Raw genomic sequence first — 27112 nt, forward strand, 5'->3', positions numbered from 1 at the left:
CACAATGGGACGCCTGGGTGGCTAGGTCCATTAAGCATCCGACTTCAGCTCAGGTCATGATCTCGCAGTCTGTGAGTTCAAGCCCCACATCAGGCCCTGTGCTGACAGCTCAGAGCCTGAAGCCTGCCTCAGATTGTGTGTGTATGTGTGTGTGTCTGCCTGTCTGTCTCTATCTCTCTGTCCCTCCCCCACCTGCACGCACATTCTCTCTCTCAAAAAGAAACATTAAAAAAAATTTTTTTAAATAGATTTCCACAAAAAACCTTGTATGTGAATGTTCACCAGGAGTCACCTTCATAATAGCCAAAATGTGGAAATGTCCATCAACTGATAAAATGGATAATCAAAATGTTGTATATCCATGTTACAGAATATTATTACTTGGCAATAAGAAGGAATGATGAAATGATATATGCTACAACACAAATGCACACTGTGCATATATTGAAAGCTACTGAATTTATACCTTAAATGGGTGAGTTTTACGGTATTGCTAATTATGTAGGTCTCAATGAAGCAACCACAAAAAAATTTAACATGCATTATATGACTTAGCAATACCAATCTTTTTAACTTAAATATATGTCCATACATGGGCTCAACACAAATATTCATAGCAGCTTTATTCATGATAGCCAAAAAATATATACAATCCAAATGGAGACACAAATTATGTTATGCAGTATACTCACACCAACAGAATTTTGGATGGAGGGCAGAATAAAGTATGAAGACATGCAGTAACATAAGTGAATCCAAAAACTACACGGAGTGAAAGATGTAAGAGATGCTATATGACTACAATCATTATGAAACTCCAGAAGAGATTTATGTGATTTATAACAACAGCAGATAGATGGTTGTCTAGGGTGGTAACTGTGAAACTGTCTGCAAAGACTGTAAGGGTTTTTGGGCATGAGTGTATAAATCTGTTAAAAATTCATGACAATATATACTTTAAATGAGTGTGTTTGTGTATAATTGTAAATCAAGTTAATTTTTAAAAGTTAATATAGGAGATAGAATGATATTCTAAAAGATAACTAGTTTACCAAAAGAAGGCATAGGAAAAACAGAAAAACAATGTTGTAAATACAGAGTAAGATTAATAAACTCATATTAATAATTACATCTAACTAAATATGTCAACTTAAATATAAATACATAGGGTATATTTATACACAAAAGGAAAGAACTATATCATGCAAATGCTAATAAAGTTGTGTGGCTATATAAGTACTGGGCAAAGTAAACCTCAAGGCAAATATTACTAGAGACATTGAGACATTTCACAGTGGTAACAAGAACAATTTATATTCCTCACAAATATATATACACCTAACAAGAGAACTTAAAAATATATGAAGAAACAAAAAAATGACAGAACTGAAAGGCAAAGTAGACAAATTCACAATAACAACTAGAGATTTTTAACACCCCTGTCTTAGCAATTGATAAAACAAGTTTAAGATATAGAAGATTGAAATATTATCAGGGTGCCTGGGTGGCTCAGTCGGTTAAGTGCCCGACTTTTGATTTCAGCTCAGGTCATGATCTCATGGTCTGTGAGATCGAGCCCAGCTTCAGGCTCTGCACTATCAGCATAGAGCCTGCTTGGGACTGTCTCTCTCCCCCTCTCTCTACCCCTCCCCCGACTCATGCACTCTCTCTCAAAATAAAATAAAAGAAAAAAAAAGAAATATTATCAACGAACCTGACCTACACTAATTAATTCTAGAATATGCATTTTTTTCCCAATACACATGGGACACTCACCAAGATAGACTATATGCCAGAAAGTATAAAAAAAATACCAAAGAAATGAAATCATACAGAGTATATTCCTAGATCACAATATTAAATTAGAAAACAATTAGAAGATATCTAAGAAATGCCCAAATATGTGGAAATTAAATAACACATTTCTAAATAATCCACAGGTCAGAAAATAAGTCACAAAACACACGCACGCGCGCACACACACACACACACACACACACACACACACACACACACACGGTAATAAAGATAAAATCAGATGAGCAACACCAGGTGATGTATTTATAGAACTGCTGAATCACTCTATTGTACACTGTAACACTGTATGTTAACTAACTGAAGTTAAAATAAAAACTTAAAAATATATATATAATCAGAATGCATCAGAAAGCAGTACTTTGAAATTCACAGCTTTAAAACTTACATTAGGGGGGTACCTGGGGGTTGCCAGGGTGACTCAGTAGGTTGAGCATTCAACTTCAGCTCAGGTCTCTATCTCATGATCCGTGAGTTCCAGCCCCACAATGGGATCACTACTGTCAGTGCAGAGCCTGCTTTGGACCCTCTGTCCCCCTCTTTTTCTGCTCCTCCCCACTTGGCACTCTCTCTCTCAAAAATAAACATTTGGGGCGCCTGGGTGGTTCAGTCGGTTGAGCGTCCGACTTCACCTCAGGTCATGAACTCATGGTTTGTGAGTTCGAGCCCCACAAAGGGCTCTTTGCTTGTCAACACAGACCCCGCTTTGGAGCTTCTGTCCCCCTATCTCTCTTTGCCACATGCTCACTCTCAAAAATAAACAAACATTTGAAATGCCTGGGTGGCTCAGTCTTTGGTTCATCAGACTGATGCTTCGAAGCATCAGACTTCGGTTCGGGTCATGATCTCTCGGTTTGGGAGTTCAAGCCCTGCATCAGGGTTGTGTTGACAGCTCAGAGCCTGGAGCCTGTTTCAGATTCTGTGTCTCCCTCTCTTTCTGTGCCTCCCCCACTCATCCTCTGTTTCTCTGTGTCTCTTAAAAATAAACATTAAAAAAAATTAAAAATAAATAAACATTTAATAAATAAATAAATATTTAAAAAATAAAATAAAACTTACATCAGGGGAGGGGCACCTGGGTGGCTCAGTTGGTTAAGTGTCCCACTCTTGATTTCAGTTCAGGTCATGAGCTCAAGCTCCCTTTCAGGCTCTGCACTGAGAGCATAAAGCTTGCTTGGGATTCTCTCTCTCCCTCTCTCTCTGACCCTCCCTGGCTGGAACACTCTCTCCCCCTCTCTCAAAATAAATAAACTTAAAAGAAAAAACTTACGGGGCACCTGGATGGCTCAGTTGGTGAAGTATCTGACTTGATCTTGGCTCAGTTCATGATTTCACAGTTTGTGAGTTTGAGCCCTACACTTGTCTCTGTGCTGGCAGTGCAGAGCCTGCTTGGGATTCTCTCTTTCCCTTTCTGTCCACCCCCCACTTGAGTGTGCTTTCTCTCTCAGAATGAATAAATAAACTTAAAAAAAAAAAAAACTTATATATGGGGGGGAAAGTGTTGTATCAATGATCTAAGCAAGGGGCTGGCTGGCAAACTATAGCCCAGAAACCAAGTTCAGCAAGCTGTCTGCACATAGCCAGCAAGCTAGCAATGTTTTTTCCCCACCAAAGATTTTATTTATTTTTTTAAGTAATCTCTACATCCACTATAGGGCTTAAATTCACAAACTCAAAGACCAAGAGTCGCATGCTGTATTGACTGAGCCAGTTAGGGAAACACATGATTAAAACTGAAATATGAAATAGAAAAGCTAAACAGCCCCATATAAATTACAGAAATCAAATTTATAATAAAAGCTATCTCACAATAAATTCTACTACTTATTTAAAGATAAAATAATACTAAGCCAATATAAGTTATTTCGGAAATAAAAAGTATAGGGAATAATTCTTGACTTGCTTTAAGATCCAAGCACCATCCTGATCCTCAACTACTACAGACCAAAAACCTCATGAACACAGACATAAAAATCCCTAAAAAAACCCCAGAAAACAAAAAACAGCAAACCAAATCCAGCAATACAAGTCTGGTTTTCCATTAAAAAATATTTAATGCAAATTTAAAATTTAAAAGAAAATCTGAAGAACATCTCGATAGATGGAGAAAAGTCTTTGACAAAATTCAACACGATATTTTTAGAAAACCAGGAATAAAAGGAAACTTCCTCAAATGAATAAAAGATAACTATGAAAAACATTTAGTTAATATCATATCTAATAGTAAACAAACTTTTCTCTAAGATCAGCAACAGGAGGTGTTTCCTCTCACAACTTCTACAGGGCACTGTACTAGAGGTCCTAACCAATGCAGTAAGTAAAAAAAAATAAAATGTCTAAAGATCAGAAAATAAGAAAAATTATAGTTATCTGCTATATATGTTCATGTATGTATAACCAATCAACCTCATGTTCTAATTTTTGCATTCCATAATAAACAGTAAAGTACTTCATTAATCTAAGATGTTAAAGAACAGGTCTAGAGACTGACTTATATTAACTTTGGTAGGAAGGAAGAAAATTCCCAATAAAACCACAAAGCCTGGTAGTACAAAGGTTAGAGTTTTTCAAACACAGGGTACAACCGCACAGTGGACCGTGAAATTAATTTAAGGTATTAAAATCATCTTTAAAAGGGGAATAAGAAGAGAAAAGAAAAATCACAGCACATCAAATATGTTAAGGGTGAGTTTTGTTTCACATACATGAATGTAGTAAAAGCTAGATTTCTTTCTGAGGGTTATACTTAAAAAACCTAAAAACACTGATTTAAGGGGCACCTGGCTTGCTCAGTCAGCAGAGCATGCAACTCTTGTTCTCAGGGTTCTGGGTTCAAGCCCCACACTGGGTGTTGAGACTACTTAAAAATAAAACCTTAATAAATAAATAAACAAACACTTAATATAACAGAAGGATTTTATTATTTCTTTAGAATTATAACCATAGGCAAACTGATGACCCTCAACTACAACAGTGTAATAGTACTTAGATAAGAACAGAGGAAAGACCATTTTGTTATGGAAAGACTCTAGAAACTACTATTTGGAAATGTATACAGAGATTCCTGGTATAAAGCAAATATATTTTCGTTGTAAGGACTTCACTTCAAATATAGATCAGAAATCTCATTATGCTAAAAGCAGAAAGACTGCATGTCAACAATTCCTGAGTGCTTTTGTTGACAATTGCATAATTCTGAAATCAGAGAAGTAAATGTTTGAATCATAAAATCTGGATTTGAAAGAGAGCAGAGATTTCATTCATCTTGTTATGGGCTGAATTATGTGTCCCCCATCAAATTCATATGTTGAAGTCCTAACCCCCAGAATTGCAGAATATAACTATATTTGGAAATATGCCTTTTAAGGGGTAATTAAGTTAAAATGGAGACATCTGGGGGGGGGGGTGCCTGGGTTGAGTGACTGACTCTTGATTTTGGCTCAGATCATGATCTCACAGTTGTAAGATCAAGCCCTGTGTCAGGCTCTGCATTGAGCATGGAGCCTGCTAGATATTCTCCTTCTCTCTCTGGCCCTCCCCACTTCTCAAAATAAATATTTAAAAAAACGAAATTAAATGAAATAAAATGAAATAAAATAAAATAAAATAAAATAAAATAAAATAAAATAAAATAAAATATGGGGTCCTATTAGGATAGGCCCTAATCCAATTATGACTGGTGTCCTTACAAGAAGAGGAGAATACAACACAGACAATTTAAAGGACCGAGGGGAACTATGGAAGAACATAACAAGAAGGCAGCCATCCAAGTCAAGGAGAGAGGCCTCAGAAGAAACCAACCTGCTGATGCCCTGATCTTGGACTTCTAGCTTCTCAGCTGTAAAATAATTTCTGTTGTTTAAGCTACCCAGTCTCTGGTGTTAGGGCAATCCTAGCAAACTACTACATACTCCTTATATTCATAAATTAACAACCTATGTTTGGTTTACCTAAATACACTCATGACTAATTTATACAAAATTAAGACTAGAATACATATTATAAAACTTGGTAGTAATATAAAAATATAAAAACAAGTCAGCGATGGTAAACTAGCAAGCACCCACAGCCACTGATCCTAGACATCTTAATAGTAAATAAAAGAGCAAAAAAGTAGGGTGATATGAGGACAGCACTTTCAAAAAGTCAGGCTCCCTGGGGAACCTGGGTGGCTCAGTCAGTTGAGCATCTGACTTCAGCTCAGGTCGTGATCTTATGGTTCGGTTCGTGGGTTTGAGCCCCACGTCAGGCTCTGTGCTTACAGCTCGGGGCCTGGAGCCTACTTCGGATTCTGTGTCTCCCTCTCTCTGCCCCTCCCCCTGCTCACACTCGGTCTCTGTCTCTCTCAAGAATAAACATTAAAAAAAAAAAGTCGGGCTCCCGAGACAGGCATGAAAGCAATGTTAGATACCTTAGAAAGGACTACAGCTCAAAAGAAGGCTTATCTAAAGAGTTCACATACCTTTTTGTTTTAGTGTTTATTTATTTTTGAGAGAGAGTGCAAGTTGGGGAGGGGCAGAAAGAGAGAGGGAGACAAAGGATCCTAAGCGGACTCTTCGCCACTGACAGCAGAGCACCCAACGCGAGGTCTCAAATCTACAAATTGTGAGATCATGACCTGAGCAGAAGTTGGGCCACTCAGGGGCCCTGCCACGTATCTTTAAAAGTCCAAAAGCAGACAAAAACGAAAGGAACCAAAAAAACAAAAGAGACAGCACAAGGAGTTGTCTAACTAACGTGGTTTTAAAAGGATACTTGTAGAGGTAAGAGCAGTAGTTTATTATCCAGCCAGAATAAAAACAGAAGATGAAAATATATGCAAAAAATACTAGAAGGAAAAACTTCCTATAAAAAGAATAAGCTTCAAGCAGCTTTGAAATGATGATAGAATATAAATAAATGACAAAATGGTTAGGTAGCATAGAATATTCAACTCTTACTTGCTTTCATCAAAAAGAATTTTCAATCCTTACACAAGATTCTATTAAGACATTATCTAGCTACTTTGAGAAAGGATGGTATAGTAGAAAGAGCACTATATGAGTGTCAAAGGTATGAGAGTCAAAGGTACCTGGGTTTAAATTTTTTTTTAACATTTATTTATTTTTTGAGACACAGGGAGCGTGAGCAGGGGGAGAGGCAGAGAGAGAGAGAGGGAGGGAGTCAGACTCTGAGGCATGCTCCAGGCTCGGAGTTGTCAGCACAGAGCCTGACCCGGGGCTCAAACTCAAGAACCATGAGATCATGACCTGAACCTAAGTCGGACACTTAACCGACCGACCCACCCAGGGGCCCTTGTAACTGGGTTTAAATCTCAGTATTGTTGCTTATTGTAGAGGCAGTAGTGCATACTGGGATTAAAATGTAGGCTCTGAAACCAGGCTTTCTTGGCTTTAATGCCAGTGTTGCCACTTAAAGCTAAGTAACCCTGTACAAGTTATTTAACTTCCTGTGCCTTAGTTTCCTCATCTGTAATATAGAGATGATAGCACCAACTTCATATGGTTTGAAAATCTTAAAGAAGTTATTATGCTTAAAGCACTGAGAACAATACATGACACATATTAATTGCTCAATTACTGTTCTATTTGTTCTTTATTGTTCTTTTTTATTCGGACATTTATTACAATTATTGTTGTTATTGACATTGTGCAAGTTACCTAAATTCATTAGGCCTAAATTTTTCTCTTCTATAAAATAACAAGATAGTTATAAGAATTAAGGAGATACTAGATATAAAGCACCTAATTAAATATATTCAATAAACATTAATTGCCAACCCCCACCCAAATTTTGAAAAAGATAACACTGTATTCAAGATACTGAACATAAGCAAGCACTGTATAGATTCTCAATAAAACTTTAGATTATCAAAAAGATGATTTAATGATAATAAGAGATAACGACTAAAAGCCAGTATAAGCTCAATAGGAATAATACATGACAAGCTAATTATTTACTTTACTTCTAACATAGGGTTAGTAGACTGGGAGAAAAAATAAATGTACCTTGATTTTAGCAAGACATTCCAATACTAATTTTCATAATAACCTTATAGAATATAATTTAAAAATCTATAATGAATAAGAGTGCAATTAAATGATTTTGTGGCTGCAGGAAAACTCTTGCCCCCCCCCCCCCAAATTAGTGAATAAGACATTAGTTTGCAAACAGGTTTGGCCCTATTGTATTTATTAACACCTTTTATTTTTAATTTAAGATCTTTAAGTAGACATTAATGAAAAATCCAAGATTTTGGGAAAGAAAGAAAACAAACAAACTTAACAAATTTCTGTAGGAAAACCCTGGGTGTGTAGTTGACACAGGCAAAAATTTGCTAACTAACAAAGACAGATCTTACTACTAAAGGAGAAAAAAAGCATGATATGATATGTTATGATGCCACATTAATAAAAGAACTGATTGGGTGACTCAATCAGTTGAGCATCTGACTTCAGCTCAGGTCATAATCTCACAGTTCGTGAGTTCAAGCCCCCATCAGGCTCAGTGTTGTCAGTGCAGAGCCTGCTTCAAGTCCTCTGTCCCCCTCTTTCTCTGCCCCTTCCCCACTAGCACTCTCTCTCTCAAAAATAAATAAACATTATAAAAAATAAAAGAATGCCCAAATCAAAAGAATATGAACAGGGGTGCCTGGATGGGTCAGTTGGTTAAGCATCTGACTCTTGATTTCGGTTCAGGTCATGATCTCAGGGTCCTGGGATCCTCCTTAAGATTCTCCCTCTTTCCCTCTGCCCCTCTCCCCAGCTTGTGCACATGATCTCTCAGAAAGAAAGGAGGGAAGGAAGGAGGGAGGAAGGGAGGGAGGGAGGGAGGGAGGGAGGGAGGGAGGAAGGAAGGAAGGAAGGAAGGAAGGAAGGAAGGAAGGAAGGAAGGAGAGAAAGAGAAAGAAACAAAGAAAGAAGGAAAAAAAGAAAGGAAGGAAGAGAATACAAAGAGAAGTCAGAAGACATAGGAAAAACCTATCTTTCTATCAAGTTCCTTTCTTTTTTTTAACCCAAATCTTGGATTACTCATTAATGTCCACGTTAAATACATACAATGAATGATAATAACACTATTTATTGAGTGCATTAAAATTTCTCTAACTGCCTTTTCTGTTTGCCATCTAATGTAAAAACAACTCTGAGGCAGACAAAGCAGTTAAAATTAGTCCCATTTTACTGTCTTCTTAAGGTTCAGAGGGGTAAAAGAATTTCCTCAGATCATTCAAGTTGGTCCAGAGTATGAATGTGAAGCATGTGACTCCTGGTTATATCCATTTTTAACAACTTTCCCCCCTCCTTAATGAAGTAATACATTTTCAGTGTACAAGTGTTACAATTCAGATAGAGAAATCATCTCCCTAAACAATGTATTAATTAAACTCACATAAAATAAGGAAAAATTTCTTTTACTTTTCATAATACTATACTAAATACTAACATACTAACATACTAAATACTAACAGTATACATAATACTAAAACAGAAGGCAAAGTGGGTCAGTTAAGTAGAATAAGTAATGTTTTCTTGAATGGCCATTATATATTTTTTATGTTACTACTCTTAAAATAACACCAAAATGTAGACATTTCCTTAATCTACTAGCAGTATTAAGATTTCTCATCTTTGCATGCTTAAAGAAAATAACCTAAACTTCAATTTTAAGTACGAGGTAAAACCATTACCTTGGGTGTGCTTCCTTTAATGAATTTTTTAATTGAAGACAACAAGCCAGTTTCATTTTTCGGTGGTTTTTCTCCCCCTGAAGGCAGGCTATCATCAACCTCTGAATATTTCCTCTTTGCTCTAGCAGTGCGTTGTGTTTGGATTTGATTTGATTGCTGAGAAGCTTTCCGTGTTCTCAGCCTCATCTTTTATGGGTGCCACATATAAAACTACAAGAGAAAAATAACAAGGGTTATTAAAATTAAACCTAGCATGGCCAAATGTGCCCACCTTCTATAATAAAAATCCCTTGGTGTAGGTCTCCAGAGGATTAAATTAAGAAACCAAAATTTTAAGTGAAAGGATGCTTTGAACTTTTACATACTCTCCCAAGTAACCTTCCCAACAACTTCTGAAATATTTTACCCTATGATCTAATAAAAATATGAGTAACACCAAAGAGTGCGCATACTCTTTCCACAGCACTGTGCAACCTCCACCCATGCCAATATTACCATTCATTCAACCATTCAGTCAAGAAACATTTATTGAGCACTTACAACATTCAAGGCACTGGGCTAGGATAAGCACCTCATAAACAGTAAACCACATACAGAATATTTTTGTCTTCTGGAGCTCATAGTGTAGTGGGAAAACCCTCAATGAATTAATTACCTGAGCATGATTCTAATGATCAATAATCATGCAAGTGTAAAAAGAGCAGTTGAATCATTCATTTTATAAGATTATTTTATCTTACCACACATGATACTTTAAAAATCGAATTCACATCAAAAAGAAATTATAAGGCAATCTACTTGAACTCTCTCACTTTATAGATGAGAAAATTAATGGCTGACAAAACTGTATCAAGACAGAGGTAATTAAGAATATACCCTAAATTAGAATCTGAAATAGAATATAAAAATTACCAAAGTAAGAATTAAGAAATGTGAATTCCAATCCTACTTCAATCACTGCTAAACTATAGTCACTTAATTGTTTTTTCACTTATATAAAGAATACATTCATCTTACCATCCTGAGCTTCAAAATGAAAAGGAATTAGAAAAGACTATAAACTGCAGAGAATATTAATGCTACTCACAATAGTGAATGCATTCACAGAAAAGTCTAACTCCTTTTAAGCATTCCCAACGCCTAAAGATGCCAAAAATCCTGGCAAAGGGTAGTCTTCACCGACTTAAGCTTAAGACATTATGTCTTTACTAAATCAAGAGTCACAGAAAAAATGTTAGAAACTTTTAGGAAGTTATACATACATACACACACATACACAATCTACTCCAACAAAAACCCCACACTCAAAGGATTCATCAAAGAAGTCCCTAGACACCTTTACAAACAACTATTTTTTTCCCTATAAACAAATGGTACTCAGTTGTAACTCGCCATCCCAAAATAAAAAATGCTGCCTTTTTCCCTGAAGAGTCAAAGTTAATTCTAAAGTGATTTATCATTCAAGGCATGTATTATTTACTTTAAAATCCTATTTAAAGTACGTAAATGATGTCTTAATTCCTTAATTCTTCAGCACAGCACTCCTTAGAAAAGGAAAATTCGCATATAGCAAATGCAAGGGGGAGTTGTCAAAACTATTTTTAATCAATTTCTGTAATTTTTTTAAATTAGAGAGCAAGTGGGGAAGGGGCAGAGACAGAAGCAGAGAGATCATTTTAAGCAGGCTCCACGCCCAGCACAAAACCCCATGCAGGGATCAATCCCACAACCCTGGGACCATGATCCAAGTGAAAATCAAGAGTTGGATGCTTAACCAACTGAGCCACCCAGGTTCTATTCTGAGGTCTTTTTTGTTTTGGGGTTTTTTTTTTTTAATGTTTATTTTTGAGAGAGAGAGAGAGAGCGCACGCATGAATGGGGGACACAGAATCCAAAGCAGGTTCCAGGCTCTGAGCTGTTAGCACAGAGCCTGACAAAGTGCTCGAACTCACACACGAACTGTGAGATCATGACCTGAGCTGAAGTCAGCGGCTCAACGGAGCCACGCAGACGCCCCTATTCTTGGGTATTTTGGGGGAAAAAATTTGTTTTTTTAAATTACAGAGGGGCACCTGGGTGACTCAGTGGGTCATGATCTCGAGCCTTCCCTCCCTGGCCCCCCAACAGGGCTCCTCACTGGGAGTGGGACCTGCTTAAAATTCTCTCTCTCAAACAAACAAACAAAACACCTAGGAATGAATCTATCTTAAACCCAGAATCATAAAATAGGAATTATAACACCTTATGAAATAATGCACTAAGGTAAAGTAGGTCTTAAAAGACTAAAAGCATATAGGTTAAGTCCAGTCTTACAGAGTTTGGCTCATTAAAATTGCAATACTTATTGGTCATCGGCTACTAAAATGTTAAGGATGAAAACTATCTCTGCCCATGAGAATCATAAGTCTGGCAAATAAATATATGTATCATAGTGTATATATAAAATTCTACATCACTCCACATGAAGAAGAGTGAAGACATTTCTGGGAAAGCTTAGGAGAAAGGTTCTTTGAACTCAAAAATAACCAGTGAGCATTTACTAGAAAGAAAGACATGAGCATTTTAAGAAAGAGTTGAGGGGCGCCTGGGTGGCTCAGTCGGTTAAGCGTCCGACTTCAGCTCAGGTCACGATCTCACAGTCCGGGAGTTCGAGCCCCGTGTAGGGCTCTGGGCTGATGGCTCAGAGCCTGGAGCCTGCTTCCCATTCTGTGTCTCCCTCTCTCTCTGCCCCTCCCCCGTTCATGCTCTGTCTCTCTCTGTCTCAAAAATAAAAATAAACGTTAACAAATAAAATAAAATAAAATAAAATAAAATAAAATAAAATAAAATAAAATAAAATAAAATAAAATAAAATAAAATAAAAATAAAAGAGGAAATGTAGAAGATTTCTGTCCATTCCAATAGTGAACTGTAAAAGGTATACTTAATAGGTCTAATAGGGCTGGGGCAGTCAAGCCCTCATGAACTTTCAAAACTGACTACTCAGGCAACAGATAAAGAAAACATATACTTTTCAATTTCTCATGAAATACTTACCAATAAAAAAAAATAAAAAATAAAAAATAAAAATAAAAAAAAATTAAAAAAAAAAAAAAAAAGAAGTAAATGGGGCGCCTGGGTGGCGCAGTCGGTTAAGCGTCCGACTTCAGCCAGGTCACGATCTCGCGGTCTGTGAGTTCGAGCCCCGCGTCGGGCTCTGGGCTGATGGCTCGGAGCCTGGAGCCTGTTTCCGATTCTGTGTCTCCCTCTCTCTCTGCCCCTTCCCCGTTCATGCTCTGTCTCTCTGTCCCAAAAATAAATAAAAAACGTGGAAAAAAAAATTAAAAAAAAAAAAAATACTTACCAATAGACCATATGCTGAGACATAAAAAAAGCTAAATAAATTTAAAGAAAAATCTTACAAAGTATGTTCTCTGACCACAATTACAAATCAAAAACAAAAATCTTAAAAAGTACCAAATACTTGAAAATTTAAAAATATATTTATAAATAAATCATGAGTCGGGAGGAGGAGGAGAGGGGTGGGGAGAAGAGGAAATAAAAGCACAAGGGAAATAAATTTTGGACTAAAAAAACCAAAGAGCACATGTCTGGGATATAATAAGCAGCATTTAGAGGGAAATTATAAACATATATGCACCTAACACCAAAGTCTCAAAATATATTAAGTAAAAACTGTCAAAGGCGAAAAATAGACAATTCAACAATAGTTGGGTATTTCAATACCTACTTTCAATAATGGACAGAACTAGACAAAAGGCCAATAAGGAAATAGAAGACATGAACAATTCTCTAGACTTAAGAGATACATATGGAACATTCTACCCAACAACAGCACAATACATAATATTCTCTAGGACAGACTACATGTCAGGACACAAAACAAGTCACAATAAACTTAGAAGGATTGAAATCATACAAGTATATGGTCTCCAACTACACTGGAATGAAATTAGAAATCACAAGGAAAGAAATGAGAAATTAACAAATATGCAGAAATTAAACAAACTCCTAAATATGTAAGCATTGTGTCAAAGAAGAAATCACAAGGTGAATTAGAAAATACTTCAGGATGAAACAAAACAAAACCACAAATACCAAAACTTATGAGATGCCCCAAAAACAGTGCTTAGAGGGAAATTTATGTAAATGCTTATAATAGAAAAAAAACCTCAGGGCACCTCACTGGCTCAGTTGGGTGAATCTCTGACTTTGGCTCAGGTCATGATCTCGCAGTATGTGGGTGCGAGCCCTGTGTCAAGCTCTGTGCTGACAGCTCAGAGCCTGCAACCTGCTTCAGATTCTGTGTCTCCCTCTCTCGCTCTGCCTCTCCCTTTCTCTCTCTCTCAAAAATAAATTTTATTTATTTTTTTTTTTTTAATTTTTTTTTCAACGTTTATTTATTTTTGGGACAGAGAGAGACAGAGCATGAACGGGGGAGGGGCAGAGAGAGAGGGAGACACAGAATCGGAAACAGGCTCCAGGCTCTGAGCCATCAGCCCAGAGCCCGACCCGGGGCTCGAACTCACGGACCGCGAGATCGTGACCTGGCCGAAGTAGGACGCTTAACCGACTGCGCCACCCAGGTGCCCCTCAAAAATAAATTTTAAAAAGTAAAAAACAAAAAAACAAAAAACAAAAAAAAAAAACAAAAAAAAATCTCAAGTCAGTAACAAAACTTTTCACCATAAGAAACTATAGAGAGAAAAACAAACTAAATCTAAAGCAAGCAAAAAGAAGGAAATAAAGAATAAAGCAGAAAGAACTCAAGCAGATGATTTACAAATAAACAAGAAAATACTGAAGCCAAAAATTTGTTCTTTGAAAAGATCAACAAAACGGACACACCTTAAATAGACTAGCGAAGAAAAAAAAGAGAGAAGACTCAACCTACTAACGTCAGGAATGAAAGATGGCTCATTAATACCAACCCTACAGAAATAAAAACAATTTTAAGGGAATACTATGAACAATCATACACCAACAAATTAGACAACCTAGAAGAAATGGATTAATTTCTATAGAGACACAAGTAAAATGGGCTCGAGAAAACAAAATCCAAAAGATTGCATTAGTGATAATTTCTTTAAAAACCTCCCACAAAGAAAAGTCCAATTTTAATGGCTTCACTGGCGAATTTTACCAAATGTCTGAAGAATTAACACCAATCCTTCTCAAACTCTTCCAAAAAATTGAGGAATACAACTCAATCTATGAGGTCAGCATTGCTCCGATACCACAATCAAACAAAGACACTACAAGAAAAATTAAACTACTATTCAATATCCTTTACGAAAACAGATGCAAATATCCTCAATAAAATACTAGCAAACCAAATCCTTTAGGAACATAGATGCAAATATCCTCAATAAAATACTAGCAAACCAAATCCAGCGGCTTAATAAAGGGATTACACACCATGACCAAAGTGGAATTTATTCCAGGGATGCAATTCTGGTTTAACATATGAAACTCAACCAATATAATACACCATGTTAAAAGAATAAAGGAAAAATTCCGTATGATCATCTCAACTGATGCAGAAAAAAAAAGCGCAAATGACCACACCCAACACCCTTTTCACAATAAAAATACTCAACAAACCAGAAATAGAAGGGAACTTCTTAAACCTGAGAAAAGGCAGCAACGAAAAATCCACAGCTATCATACTGCATAGTGAAAACTTAAATACCTTCCTCTTAGGTAAAAACTAAGACAAGGATGTCCACTCTCACCACTTCTATTGACATTTCACTGGAGGTTCATGCCATGGAATCAGGCAAGAACAAGAAAATTTTAAAATTCACATTAGAAAAGAAAAAGTAAAACTCTCTCTTTGCAAAGGACATGATATTGCATGAAAAATAACCACAAAAGCAGAAACCATAAAAGCAAAAACTACTAACTGGACTTCATAAAAATTAAAAAGACCTGAGACTTCATAAAAGCTAGATGATTGGCCACAAACATATGAAATGATAATACTCAATACAATTCACCATCAGAAGTGGAAGTTAAAATCAAAACAGAATACTAATCTACACTTACTTGAAAGGCAAAAATTAAAAAGACTGACAACAAATGATAGCAAGGATGTGGAACAATGAGCACTCTCATACTCTGCTGGTGGGAATATAAGGTTTTTGGTAGAAGTTGAGCAATTTCTTTCAAACAACGCCTCACCCCTTGATCCAAGTTTTTATCCAAGAAAAAATGTAAACATGCCCACAGGATACTTTTACAAAACTGTTCCTGGCAGGCTTTATTTACAATAGCCCCCCAAACTGGAAACAACAAAAATGCTCAAGGACAGAAAAATGAATACTGTGGTGTCTTCACACAGTGAATAATTAGTAAACAGCAATGATCATCATTATCATCAACAACATGAAAGAATCTCAGACATTATGCAGCCACAAAAGAGTACATATTTGATGACACCATTAAAAAGAAATTCTATTAGAGGCAAAAATAATCTGAGGAGAAAAATCAAAATAGAAGTTGCCTTGGGGAAAAGAAATGACCTGTATGCAACAGAGTATGGATCTATTTGTCAAAACTTATAGCTAAAACCTATGTATTTCAAAGTATGTAAATTTTACAAAAATGTATACCTGTAAAAAGTTCCTATAAACAATACTAACCAGCTAGCAAGAAGTTGGGAGTGGGTGGGGATACAAATCTAAAAAACATACAAAATATTAGTAACTACTTAAAAAGAGTGATAGTTTTATAGAACTTCATAATGCCATTCTGTCTACATTGTGCATGTTTGATATTTTCCATTAAAAATTAGCAACAAAAGGGGCACTTAAGTGGCTCAGTCAGTTAAGCATCAGGCTTTGGCTCAGGTCATGATCTCACGGTCCATGGGTTTGAGACCCGCATCAGGCTCTGTGCGGACAGCTCAGAGCCTGGAGCATGCTTCAGATTCTGTGTCTCCCTCTCTTTCTCTCTGTCCCTCCACTGCTCACGCTCTATCTCTCTTGCTCAAAAATAAATAAACATAAAAAAAAAAAAAACCACACACCTTATTATCAGAGCTACCAACAAGGTTCAGCAGTGAAACAAAACTGAATTAAGTCAAAATAGAGTAGGGCAGTATCAAATGAGAAAAGCAAAGAGAACATCTACAAAAAGAGGGGTGGAGGAACATAAACTAAGCAATCTTCCATATTTTTTAACATGGTAAGAAAATAACAGAAAGCTCCGTTTAAGTCAACAACTGTCCTGAACCAAACCTTTTTCCAAAAGTTTAAGGAAACGAATTTCACATTAAAAAGTAACAGAAATTAGATCAGAGCCCATACAGTCATCATAAGGAAAAAAAAAATTGAGAAGCAAAATAAAATCTCTAACTTTCTACAGACAGTAAGACTGCAAAAAATAAATCCACAAAATCATATCACATCTACACACTATTTCCAAGTACGCTTAAAGACATTAATACTAAGGAACAATTTTAACCAGGATTTAAGGAAAGGGAAAAGAAGCAAAAGAACTTGTAAAAAATTAAGAACAAAAAATCATTTCTAAACTAGACTAAAAAAGAAGGAACAAAAAATTAAATGAACAGATAGAACAAAGACGGAATATTTTCAGACATTAAAAAAGATTCAACACAGGGCGCCTGGGTGGCTCAGTGAGTTAAGCATCCAACTCTTGATCTCAGCTCAGGGTTGTTGAGTTGAAGTCCCACACTGGGCTCCCACAAGTGCACTTGGAGCCTACTTTAAAAAAAAAAAAAAAAAAGATTCAAAGATTCAAGAGTGCCTGGCTGGCTTACTTGTGGAGCAATGCAACTCTTGATCTTGAGAGTTGCGAGTTCAAGCCTAGGAGTAAAGATTACTTAAAAATAAAAGTCTTAGGGGCGCCTGGGTGGCTCAGTCAGTTAAGCGGCCGACTTCGGCTCAGGTCATGATCTCTCGGTCAGTGAGTTCAAGCCCCGCGTCGAGCTCTGTGCTGACCGCTCAGAGCCTGGAGCCTGTTTCAGATTCTGTGCCTCCCTCTCTCTGACCCTCCCCTGTTAATGCTCTGTCTCTGTCTCAAAAATAAATAAACGTTAAAAAAAAATTTTGAAAAAAAAATAAAAGTCAAAAAACAAATGAAGATTCAAGAGAAACTGGTAAATACTGAAAATAGATCAGATACTCAAAAACGAGAAATTTCCAGAAACAGGAAAAGTTTGAAACTCTGTATTGAAAGAAACAGGCCTGAGAAAAGCAAATATGAAAACACAGTCTGGTATGAATTACTAGAACTTTACTGAACTTTAATTTTAAATGCGGAAAAAAAATCCTCCTTTGGGCATCTAAGCCAGATACAGGCAAACTTTTTCTTATAGAACCACGCAGTAAATGTTTTAGGCTTGCAGATCACAGGGTATAAGTTAAATGAAACTCAAGTATCAGTGTCTGGAACCATGCTCGTTGGTTTCAATATTGTCTATGGCAGTGTTTAGCAAAAGCATCCAAAGACAATATGTAAGTAAATGAGCATGGCTGTGTACAATAAAACTGTGTTTACACAGGCAGTCAGCCCACGGGCAACAGTTTGCATATCCCCGATCTAGACATGTACTAAGTGACTTTATAATGGAAAAAAAAAATTAAACTACTCTCAATTTTTCAACAGCAACACTTCATGCCAGACGAAAAATGGAGTTACATATTTAAAATAAAATAATCAAGAAAAGACCATGTAAGTAAACCAAAGATTTTATATCCAACAAAAATAACAAGAATAATGGCCACCAACTATTGTCAATGAGCAAAAAACTCTGGGAATACTGTGGCCTTCCGAAAAAAATCTAACAGAGCATTTGAGAAAACCAAACTGAGTACAGATATTGCATTAGAACTGATGGTGAATATCAAACATACAACATGGAGTTAGTTACTCATACAGCAAAAACCAAAATGAAGGTTAAAAGGAAGAGAGTAGAGTATGTATATTCTCTGACAATGTAAACATACTTAACTATTTAAAATTTAAAAGTGAGGGATGAGGGCAGCTGTCTCAGTCAGTTAAGCGACCACCTTCGGCTCAGGTCATGATCTCACAGTTCCTCAGTTCAAGCCCTGCATCAGGCTCTGTGCTGGAGCCTGCTTCGGATTCTGTGTGTCCCTCTCCCTCTGCCCCTCTCCCACTCACATTCTTTCTCTTTCTCAAAGTAAATAAACATCAAAGAAAAAAAATTTTTTAAGTAAGGGATGAATGTGAAGAACACAGCAAAAAGTGCATATACGGCTTCAAAAATCATGCATACGGTAATAGCACTGGCATGGCTATTGTGAGTCTGTCATGAGATAAAATTATTTAGATTTCTAATTCCAGGTCTATCATCTACTGGGTCCTCAGAAACCTAGAACAGTATAGAACAAGAAGACAGATATAGAGGAAGTTAAATCCCCAGAATTCTATGTCCAGCTTAAGAGGTGAATAAATCTCCACAAAAAGCAACCATTCAGTTAGACAAAATAACAAAAACCACCACTTCAGCACTCTAGAAATAAACCAAAGGCATATAACAATCTAAGAATCCTTATAAAACTGCTCAACTTTGGGTAAGAACATTAGGAGTCCGTGTCATTCCTGTCTGGGGCTGCTCTACTCCCCTACTCCCTACTCCACCTGCAAGCTCAGATGGTTTGTCAGGCTGAGAGGAATGTCAACTTTGAGGTCACCATAAAAAGAGACTGATGGTTTACAGCAATCGGACAATGACCACACTCAATGGTATCATCAGTATAAGTGACATTTCTGGTATAAGTAATAATTTCTGTAGCAGGTGAACTAGGAGGCCTGCTCTAATAGCCTGAAGATGCAGGGGTTGTTGCGCCAACCACATTCCTGGCTGAGGCAGCACACATGCACAACAGGGACTAAAGAGGGCCAAGCAAGCTATCCACATACTGAATCCTGCACATCAGAATTTCTTTTTAATTTTTAAAATGTTTGATAATTGAAAAAAAATGATTTTTTTTTTAATTTAAGGGGGGAGAGGGGCAGCGGGAGAGAGAATCTTAAGCAGACTCCATGCTCAGCGTGGAGCCCAATGTGGGGCTCAATCCCATAACCCTGGGATGCATGACCTCAGTCAAAATCAAGAGTTGGACACTCAACTGACTGAGCCACCCAGGTGCCCCAGAAGTAAAAAAGACTTTAAACTGTAGTCATGACAGGTAAAATTAAATGTTTTAATTATATTTATAGGCTACCTCTAGTTCCCATTTGGTTAAATGCCTATGCATGCCCTTTCCTCATTTAAGAAAAAAAATTTTTTTTTAATTTTCCTTCTTTAGATTTATTTATTTTTGAGAGACAGAGCAAGAGCAGGGGAGGGGCAGAGAGAGAGGGAGACACAAAATCCAAAGCAGGCTCCAGGCCCTGAGCTGGCCGCACAGAGCCCAACACAGGGCTCAAAACCATGAACTGTGAGATCATGACCTGAGCCGAAGTCGGATACCTAACCAACTGAGCCACCCAGGCGCCCCTTCCTTGTTTTTTTGTCTTTGTTTTTAATAATTAAAATACTGGGGCACCTGGGTGGCACAACTGGTTAAGTGTCGACTCTTAACCTCACAGTTTGTGAGTTCGAGTCCCACCCACAACAGGCTCTGCACTGATGGCACAGAAACTGCTTTGGATTCTCTCTCCTCTTGCTCTCTGCCCTTCCCCCACTTGTGCACGAGCATGTATGCTCTCTCTTTCTCAAATAAATAATAATAATAATAATAATAATAATAAAGAATCAAAGTACTGAAGTTGAAAAGAACTCTAGTTCAACCTCCCCAACCAAAGCAGAAATCTTTCAGATAGTTTTTCTGTTTAAAGGTAACCTATATTGTGCTCAAATAACTTAAGAAGGAGACATGAAGCTCAATACTTCCTAATGCAAGTATTGCAAAATGTTAAATGAGTTCTAAACAAAAAGAACTTTTAAAGTGAACCGAATAAAACCTGCAAATATATAACATCAATTCCCTTATTTAATAAAAAAGTTCTTTTCTTTTTTAAGTTTATTTTAAGAAAGAGAGCACATGCACTAGTGCACACAAGCAGGGGAGGGGCAGAGAAGGGAGAAAGAATCCCAAGCAGGCTAAATGTTGTCAGCACAGAGCCTGATGCAGGGGTCAAATCCACAACCCATGAGATCACGACCTGAGCCAAAATCAAGAGTGAGACACTTAACCAACTGAGCCACCCAGGCGCCCAATATGCAGAATTTCTAAAAAGAATTTAACTCTTGCAATTTGGTTAAGCATAATTTTCCTTGTTTTAAACCCAAAGCTTGAATATTTTTTCATTTTAATACTTAAAAACAAATATTATATAACTTTTTTAGTTTGCCAATTATGGCTTAATTTAGAAAAGTTAGGTATTTACATGATTTGTTCCAACTCCAATATAATGGAACTATATTTACTTCAAAAACAATTTGTATTTCCAAGGATCTCAATAAATATTTGCTAATTTAATCTCTTCACATTTCTTGCAGATTACTAAAATCCTAAAATAAAGGCTCAAATGTCTATGCTTACCTGAATATTGAAACATAATTCAAACAAGCACACTACCAAAACACTGCCTAAAAAAGTACTGTGTTGGTTTTCTAGTAAGTTTCCTGTGTGCTCCAGAAAACCAATCCTTAACCTATCCTTTTCAAAAATAAAGTTCCTATCTAACTACATGTATCTGAACATGGAAAAGGTTAAAGTGATATATTAACCAATAGCTTTCCTTTATTAACTGCTCCGGTCAAGGCACTGTCCTAAGTGGTTTTTAATACATTGTTTCACTTAATCTTTCAACATCATAAAGTAGTATCCATTACTTCCATCTTATGATGGAAGAAAATGAGGTGGAAAACACAGAAGTGTTTTAAGGAACAATTTCCAGGTAATTTCAATAAAAATAACTGGCAATGTAAAAATGGTATATTTATCGCCAACAAAAAACTAATTAAAAAGCCACTAAAAATTCTAATTTCCCATTACCCTCTAAAGTTTGTTTTTACTTCTGCTCTTTTCTAAATACATAGTCATTCACAAGTGATTTTCCCGCTGAATGAACCCCTGTCTATACAAAGCCTTAAAATAGGGTTAACTTACAAACAGCTGTGTTTACAAACTGGCAGTTGGGAGCTCAAAATACAACTTCTCATAGAAATAGTGTTACAAATGCGGGTTACAGTTCCAGGGCAGCTCCTATGGCATACTTTTACCCATAATATAACTGGATAGAAAAATCTAGACTCTAAACCATTATATCAACCGTGTGGAAAACTATATTCCCTATTTCTACACCAAGCCTATCTGTACTCATATTAAAACCATATGTCTCTAGTGCTGGGAAAACTGGATATCCAAAAGCAAAAAATGAAGTTGGACCCTTACCTTACACCATATATAAAAACAAACCCAAAACGGATCAAAGACCTTAAGAGCTAAAACTATACAACTCTTAGAAGAAAACATAGGGAGAAAGCTCATGACATTGGGTTTGACAATAATTTCTTGGATATGACACAAAAGGACAGGCAACAAAAGGAGAAAGAAAAGATAAACCGGACTACACTTAAGTTAAAAACTTTTCTGCAATAAAGGACACTACCAGGGCACCTGGGTGGCTCAGTTGGTTAAGTGTCCGACTTCGGCTCAGATCATGACCTCATGTTTCTTGAGTTCGAGCCCTGTCCAGGCTCTGTACTGATAGCCTGGAGCCTGCAGCCTGCTTCAGATTCTGTGTCTCCCTCTCTCTCTGCTCCTCCCCCACTCGCGCTCTGTCTCTCAAAAAGGAATAAACGTTAAAAAAAATTTTAAAGAAAGAATGAAATCTTGCCATTTGCAACTACATGGATGAAACTAGAGGGTATTATGCTAAGCGAAATTAGAGAAATATCATATGACTTCACTTGTATGAGGACTTTAAGATACAAAACAGATGAACACAGGGGAAGGGAAGCAAAAATAATATAAAAACAGGGAGGGGGACAAAACATATGAGACTCTTAAATATGGAGAACAAATAGACGGTTACTGGAGGGGTTGTGGGAGGGGGGGATGGGCTAAATGGGTAAGAGACATTAAGGAATCTATTCCTGAAATCACTGTTGCACTGTATGCTAACTAACTTGGATGTAAATTAAAAAAAAAAAAAATCAATAAAGAGAAAGGAAAAAAAAAATCTGTGCTTGTTAGCCTGGTGTTGTTCTGGTGTAGTCACAATGTAGGATAGGCCCTGTGTATCTGGGCATCAGGAGTGGGGCTCTGTCAGTGATTGCCTCTCAGTGCCAAATTAGGCTTGCAGCTTTTCAGGTCTTGTTTGGAAAGAGTTCCTGAGCCTTGCCTTAAGGGTAGGAGATCTCTGAAGACAGTAGTATTAAGATCCCTCTGCCCCAAACTGTTTCCTGCCCCACCCATTAGTGGTAGACGGGTTTTTCTTAGACTTTACCCTCCTCCTTAATCATGTCTTCACTTATGCCCTGAAGGTTACTGGACCTGCCCCTCCCCTGGCTTTAAAATTTTCTTTCCTTGGGGGAAAAAGATCTGGTTGAAGCTTTGATATTTTTTTCCCAGGTACAAGCTGCTCCCCTCTTTAGCTCTGCACCACAGAGGAAGGTTCTTTCTACTCATGTGTTCCCATATTGTGAGCACCTGGTGGAAGTCTGTGGCAAAGATACACTTCCATTGTGTCTATAGCTTCCAGGAATACTACATTCTGTGCTAGCCTACTTTGCCTTAATTTTAAGGAGTTTATTAACAATTTTACATGATTTTTTTTTTATGTTTTTATGGCTCTTCCCTTGCTCTGCCATAGGTGAGCCAGTGTTTATATCCTGTCTCTCTTAGGAAAGGCTTTCCTTTTCTTGGATATTTGTTTGGTTGCCCTAAGTCCTCAGCTCTCTGATAGGTTCAAGAGAAGTTCAAATTTGTAGTTTATCCCATTTTTTAAATTGTTGTTAGGCTTGTAGATGCATTTTTTTTCCCAGCTTTCTGTTGTGTAGGCAGAACCCAATTAATGTATAAAAGTGGATCTTTAGGTAAAACTCTACAATTAGAGGAGCTTTCCTTTCTGATCTAGAGCTGCAATTTGTAATTCCATGACTTGTTTGTGCTCAGGTTGCTTGGGATAAACTCCCTTGCCTTTTCCTTGGTTTAGACCAAAGGAAAGGGTTCAAATTGGCTAGGCTGATAGTAAAGAGAATAATTCCCCAATGGGTCCTAGATTTTCTTCTTTTTGGTTTTTGTTTTGTTATTGTTGGAGACCCAATTAGGGTGGACATTCAAGGCCTGGGCAGAGTGGAAAGTGCCCTAAAATTGGGCAGGCAGACAAGGTGGGTGAGGGCTGGCCCCTGCATGCCAAGGGGAGTACCAGAAAGGTGGTCCAGGCAGGCAGGTCTATCAGGGGACCTGTAGGCCAGCCCTTGAAAAGGTATCTAAGCCAGGTGGTGAATGCCTAGGTAAGAGCCTCACCCAGGGAGGCAGGGTTAGGGCTGGTTAGGGTTTTCTAGAGTCTACAGACTGGCATTGCTAGGGGCCTCTCTGAGCTGCTGCTGGAACTCACAGTGTCTCTGCCGGTTGGAGTCTCCTGGAAGTGGGTGTGGAGGTGGTTGTTCTTCACCAGGTGGTCAAGACAGGAGTTGATCTGGTCCAACATGGAGTCGATGGTAGCATATTCTGCCTCCCTGAAGTCATCATCTTCACCTTCCACCCTTGCCTCCACTGGCATGCCCAGGTCCCTGTTGGGGCCCAACATTGTGGGCCTGGGTGCCCCAAGGGCTGTGCGATGATGGAAGATGCTGGAATGCAGCGATCACGCACCCACAGCCAGCACAGGGTGGAAGGTGGAGGCACCGGATGAAATGCAGGACCAAAAGAGCAGATTTTTTTCCTCTTTCCTAAACATTGTGGTTCTCCCAAAACTATCTTATGGTTAGGCCTTACTCTATGGTTTTTGTTATCTTTTCCCCAAACCTCTCTTTATCCCAATCCTACTTATAGTTCCATTCCAATTCCTGTTATGAAAGGTCTGGAAAAACCAGATTTATACAAAGTACACAAGTACATAGGTACATAAGGTACTTAATTTGAGTAGGTATAAGTGAAATCATATTTGTCCCTTCATGACTGATTTATTTTCCTTAGTGTAATGTCAAGTTTCATCCATGTTGTAGCATATTATAGAATTTCCTTCTTCTTTAGGGCTGAATGACATTCCATTGTATATTTCTACCACATTTTGTTTATATACTCTTCTGTCAATAGACACTTATGCTTCTACTTTTTGGCTGTTGTGGATAATGGTGCTGTGAATATGGCTATGCAAATATCTGTTTGTGTTCCTGCTTTCAGTTCTTTAGAACTACCTAGAAGAATTGCTAGATCATATGGTAATTCTATGTTTAAATTTTTAAGGAACTGCCAACAGTATTTTCCACAGTGGCTGCGCCATTTTGCATTCTTATCGGCAGTGCACCAAGGGTTCCAGTTTCTTCATATCCCTGATGACAAGTCTTATTTTCTGTTTTTTGATAATGGCTATCATAGTGGTGTGAAGAGGTACCTCACTGTGGTTTTGGTCTGCATTTTACTAACGATTAGTGATGTTGAGCATTATTTGATGTGCTTTTTTGTATATCTTCTTTGGAGAAATGTCTTTTACCTGTTTTTGAACTGGGTTGTTCGATTTTTTTTTGTTGTTGCAGGAGTTTTAAAATATATTCTGAATATTAAACCCATATGAGATATATGACTTGCACATATTTTCTCTCATTCCACAGGTTGCCTTTCACTGTTGATAGTATCCTTTTTTTAATTTATTTTTTATTAAAAAAAATTTTTAATGCTTATTTTTGAGAAAGAGAAGGTGCAGGGGGAGGGGCAAAGAGAGAAGGGAGACACAGAATCTGAAGCAGGTTCCAGGCTCTGAGCTGTCAGCACAGAGCCTGATGTGGGGCTTGAGCCCACTGACCATAAGATCATGACCTGAACTGAAGTCGGATGCTTAACCGAGCCTCCCAGGTGACCCAAAATTTCATTCTTTTTGATTGCCAAGTAATACTTCATTATATATATATATATATATATATATATATATATATATATATATATATATATATATATCTCCATTATATATATATACACACACATATATATATATACACACACACACACGTATACATACACACACACACACACACATATATATATATATATACATATGCATATATACACACACATATACACACATATCTTTATCCATTCATCCACCAGTGGACATGTGGGGTCTTTCCATAATTTGGCTATTGTTGATAGTGCTGCTATAAACATTGGCGTACATGTGTCCCTTCGAAAGAGCACACCTAACAAGCACAGATTAACACAACTGTAATCTACCACTGGAAGAGGGGAGAATCTACAAAGGAACACAAACAGGTGCACAAGGAAAGCCAAAAACTGAAAGTCATCAGGAAAACTGAGAAATACTTTCTCATGCCTCAATTTCTAGCTTAAGCACAAATAACACTAGAGAAGTTTGCAATTAATGGTGCACTTAAAATATTCTTCACAAAGAAAAAAAAAATTCTTTTGTTACAACAAAACTGAAACTTAGATCAACTGGACTCCCTACACTAAAAATCCAGGTACACAATTTTCCAGGTATATATACTATCTACTCAGTCTTTACCTGTTGTGTTCATGATATCTAGCATTTGATAAAATATTGAAAGACACACAAAAAAAGAAGAAAATTCAACCCACTGTCAAGACAAAGCATTCAACAGAACCAAAAATCAATGAGGTCAAAAACAGAAAACTCAATGAAACCAAAAGTTGATTTAGAAAAGATCAGTAAATTGATAAGCCTCTAGTAAGACTGAGGGGAAAAAAGGAAGAGACACAAATTACAAACATCTGGAATGAAAAGTGAAATCCCTACACATCCCACAGACATTATATGAACAATAATGGAATATAACAACTTTATGCCCATATATTCAACAATTTACATGAAATGGTCAAACTCCTCAAAAACTGAGCCACCAAAGCTCACACAAGAATAGGTAACCTGATCAGTCCTACATCTATTTTTAAAAATTGAAATTGTAGGAAAAGCCTCCAACACAGGGGTCCAGATGACTTCACTGGAAAATCGTACCAAACATTTAAAACAAAACATTAAAACAGAAGCTCCTGGGTGGCTCAGTCACTTAAGTGTCCAACTCCTGATTTCCGCTCAGGTCATGATCTCACAGTTCATGATCCTCTCTCTCCCTCTCTCTCTGCCTCTCTCCCTCTCATGCATGCACATGCACGCTCTCTCTCAAAATATATAAACTTGAAAAAAGAAAAGAAATCATTTAAAACAAAAACAAAACACCAAATCTACACAAACTTTTAGAAAATAGAAGGGAACACACTTCCCAACTCATTTTATGAGGTCAGCATTACCCTAATAACAACTGGGCCAAGTACAGGTCAGAAATTGCTTATGCAACATCTGCAATAATCTAATATTATCACTTAAAATATAAAGGAAAAATTTTAAACATGCATATACTTCCTCTTCTTGGTAATTCTACTTATGTTAGAATTTAACATATCC

General features: G+C 37.2%; 1 protein-coding gene and 1 pseudogene across 5 annotated transcripts in view; both read right to left on the bottom strand.

Moving 5' to 3' along the window:
• Window positions 1–27112, bottom strand: part of CTDSPL2 (CTD small phosphatase like 2) — an 83266-nt gene that overhangs the window by 45815 nt on the left and 10339 nt on the right. For all 5 annotated transcript variants that reach the window (XM_011282844.4, XM_003987210.6, XM_019832530.3 and 2 more), the window contains exon 2: window positions 9503–9712. In XM_011282844.4, the coding sequence (XP_011281146.2) occupies window positions 9503–9688 (186 nt within the window). In that variant the 5' untranslated portion in view covers window positions 9689–9712. The remainder of the gene's footprint in view (window positions 1–9502; window positions 9713–27112) is intronic.
• Window positions 22625–25354, bottom strand: LOC109500694 (annotated as a pseudogene).

This window comes from Felis catus, chromosome B3, assembly GCF_018350175.1.
Source record: "Felis catus isolate Fca126 chromosome B3, F.catus_Fca126_mat1.0, whole genome shotgun sequence".
In the NCBI taxonomy this organism is placed as follows: domain Eukaryota; kingdom Metazoa; phylum Chordata; class Mammalia; order Carnivora; family Felidae; genus Felis; species Felis catus.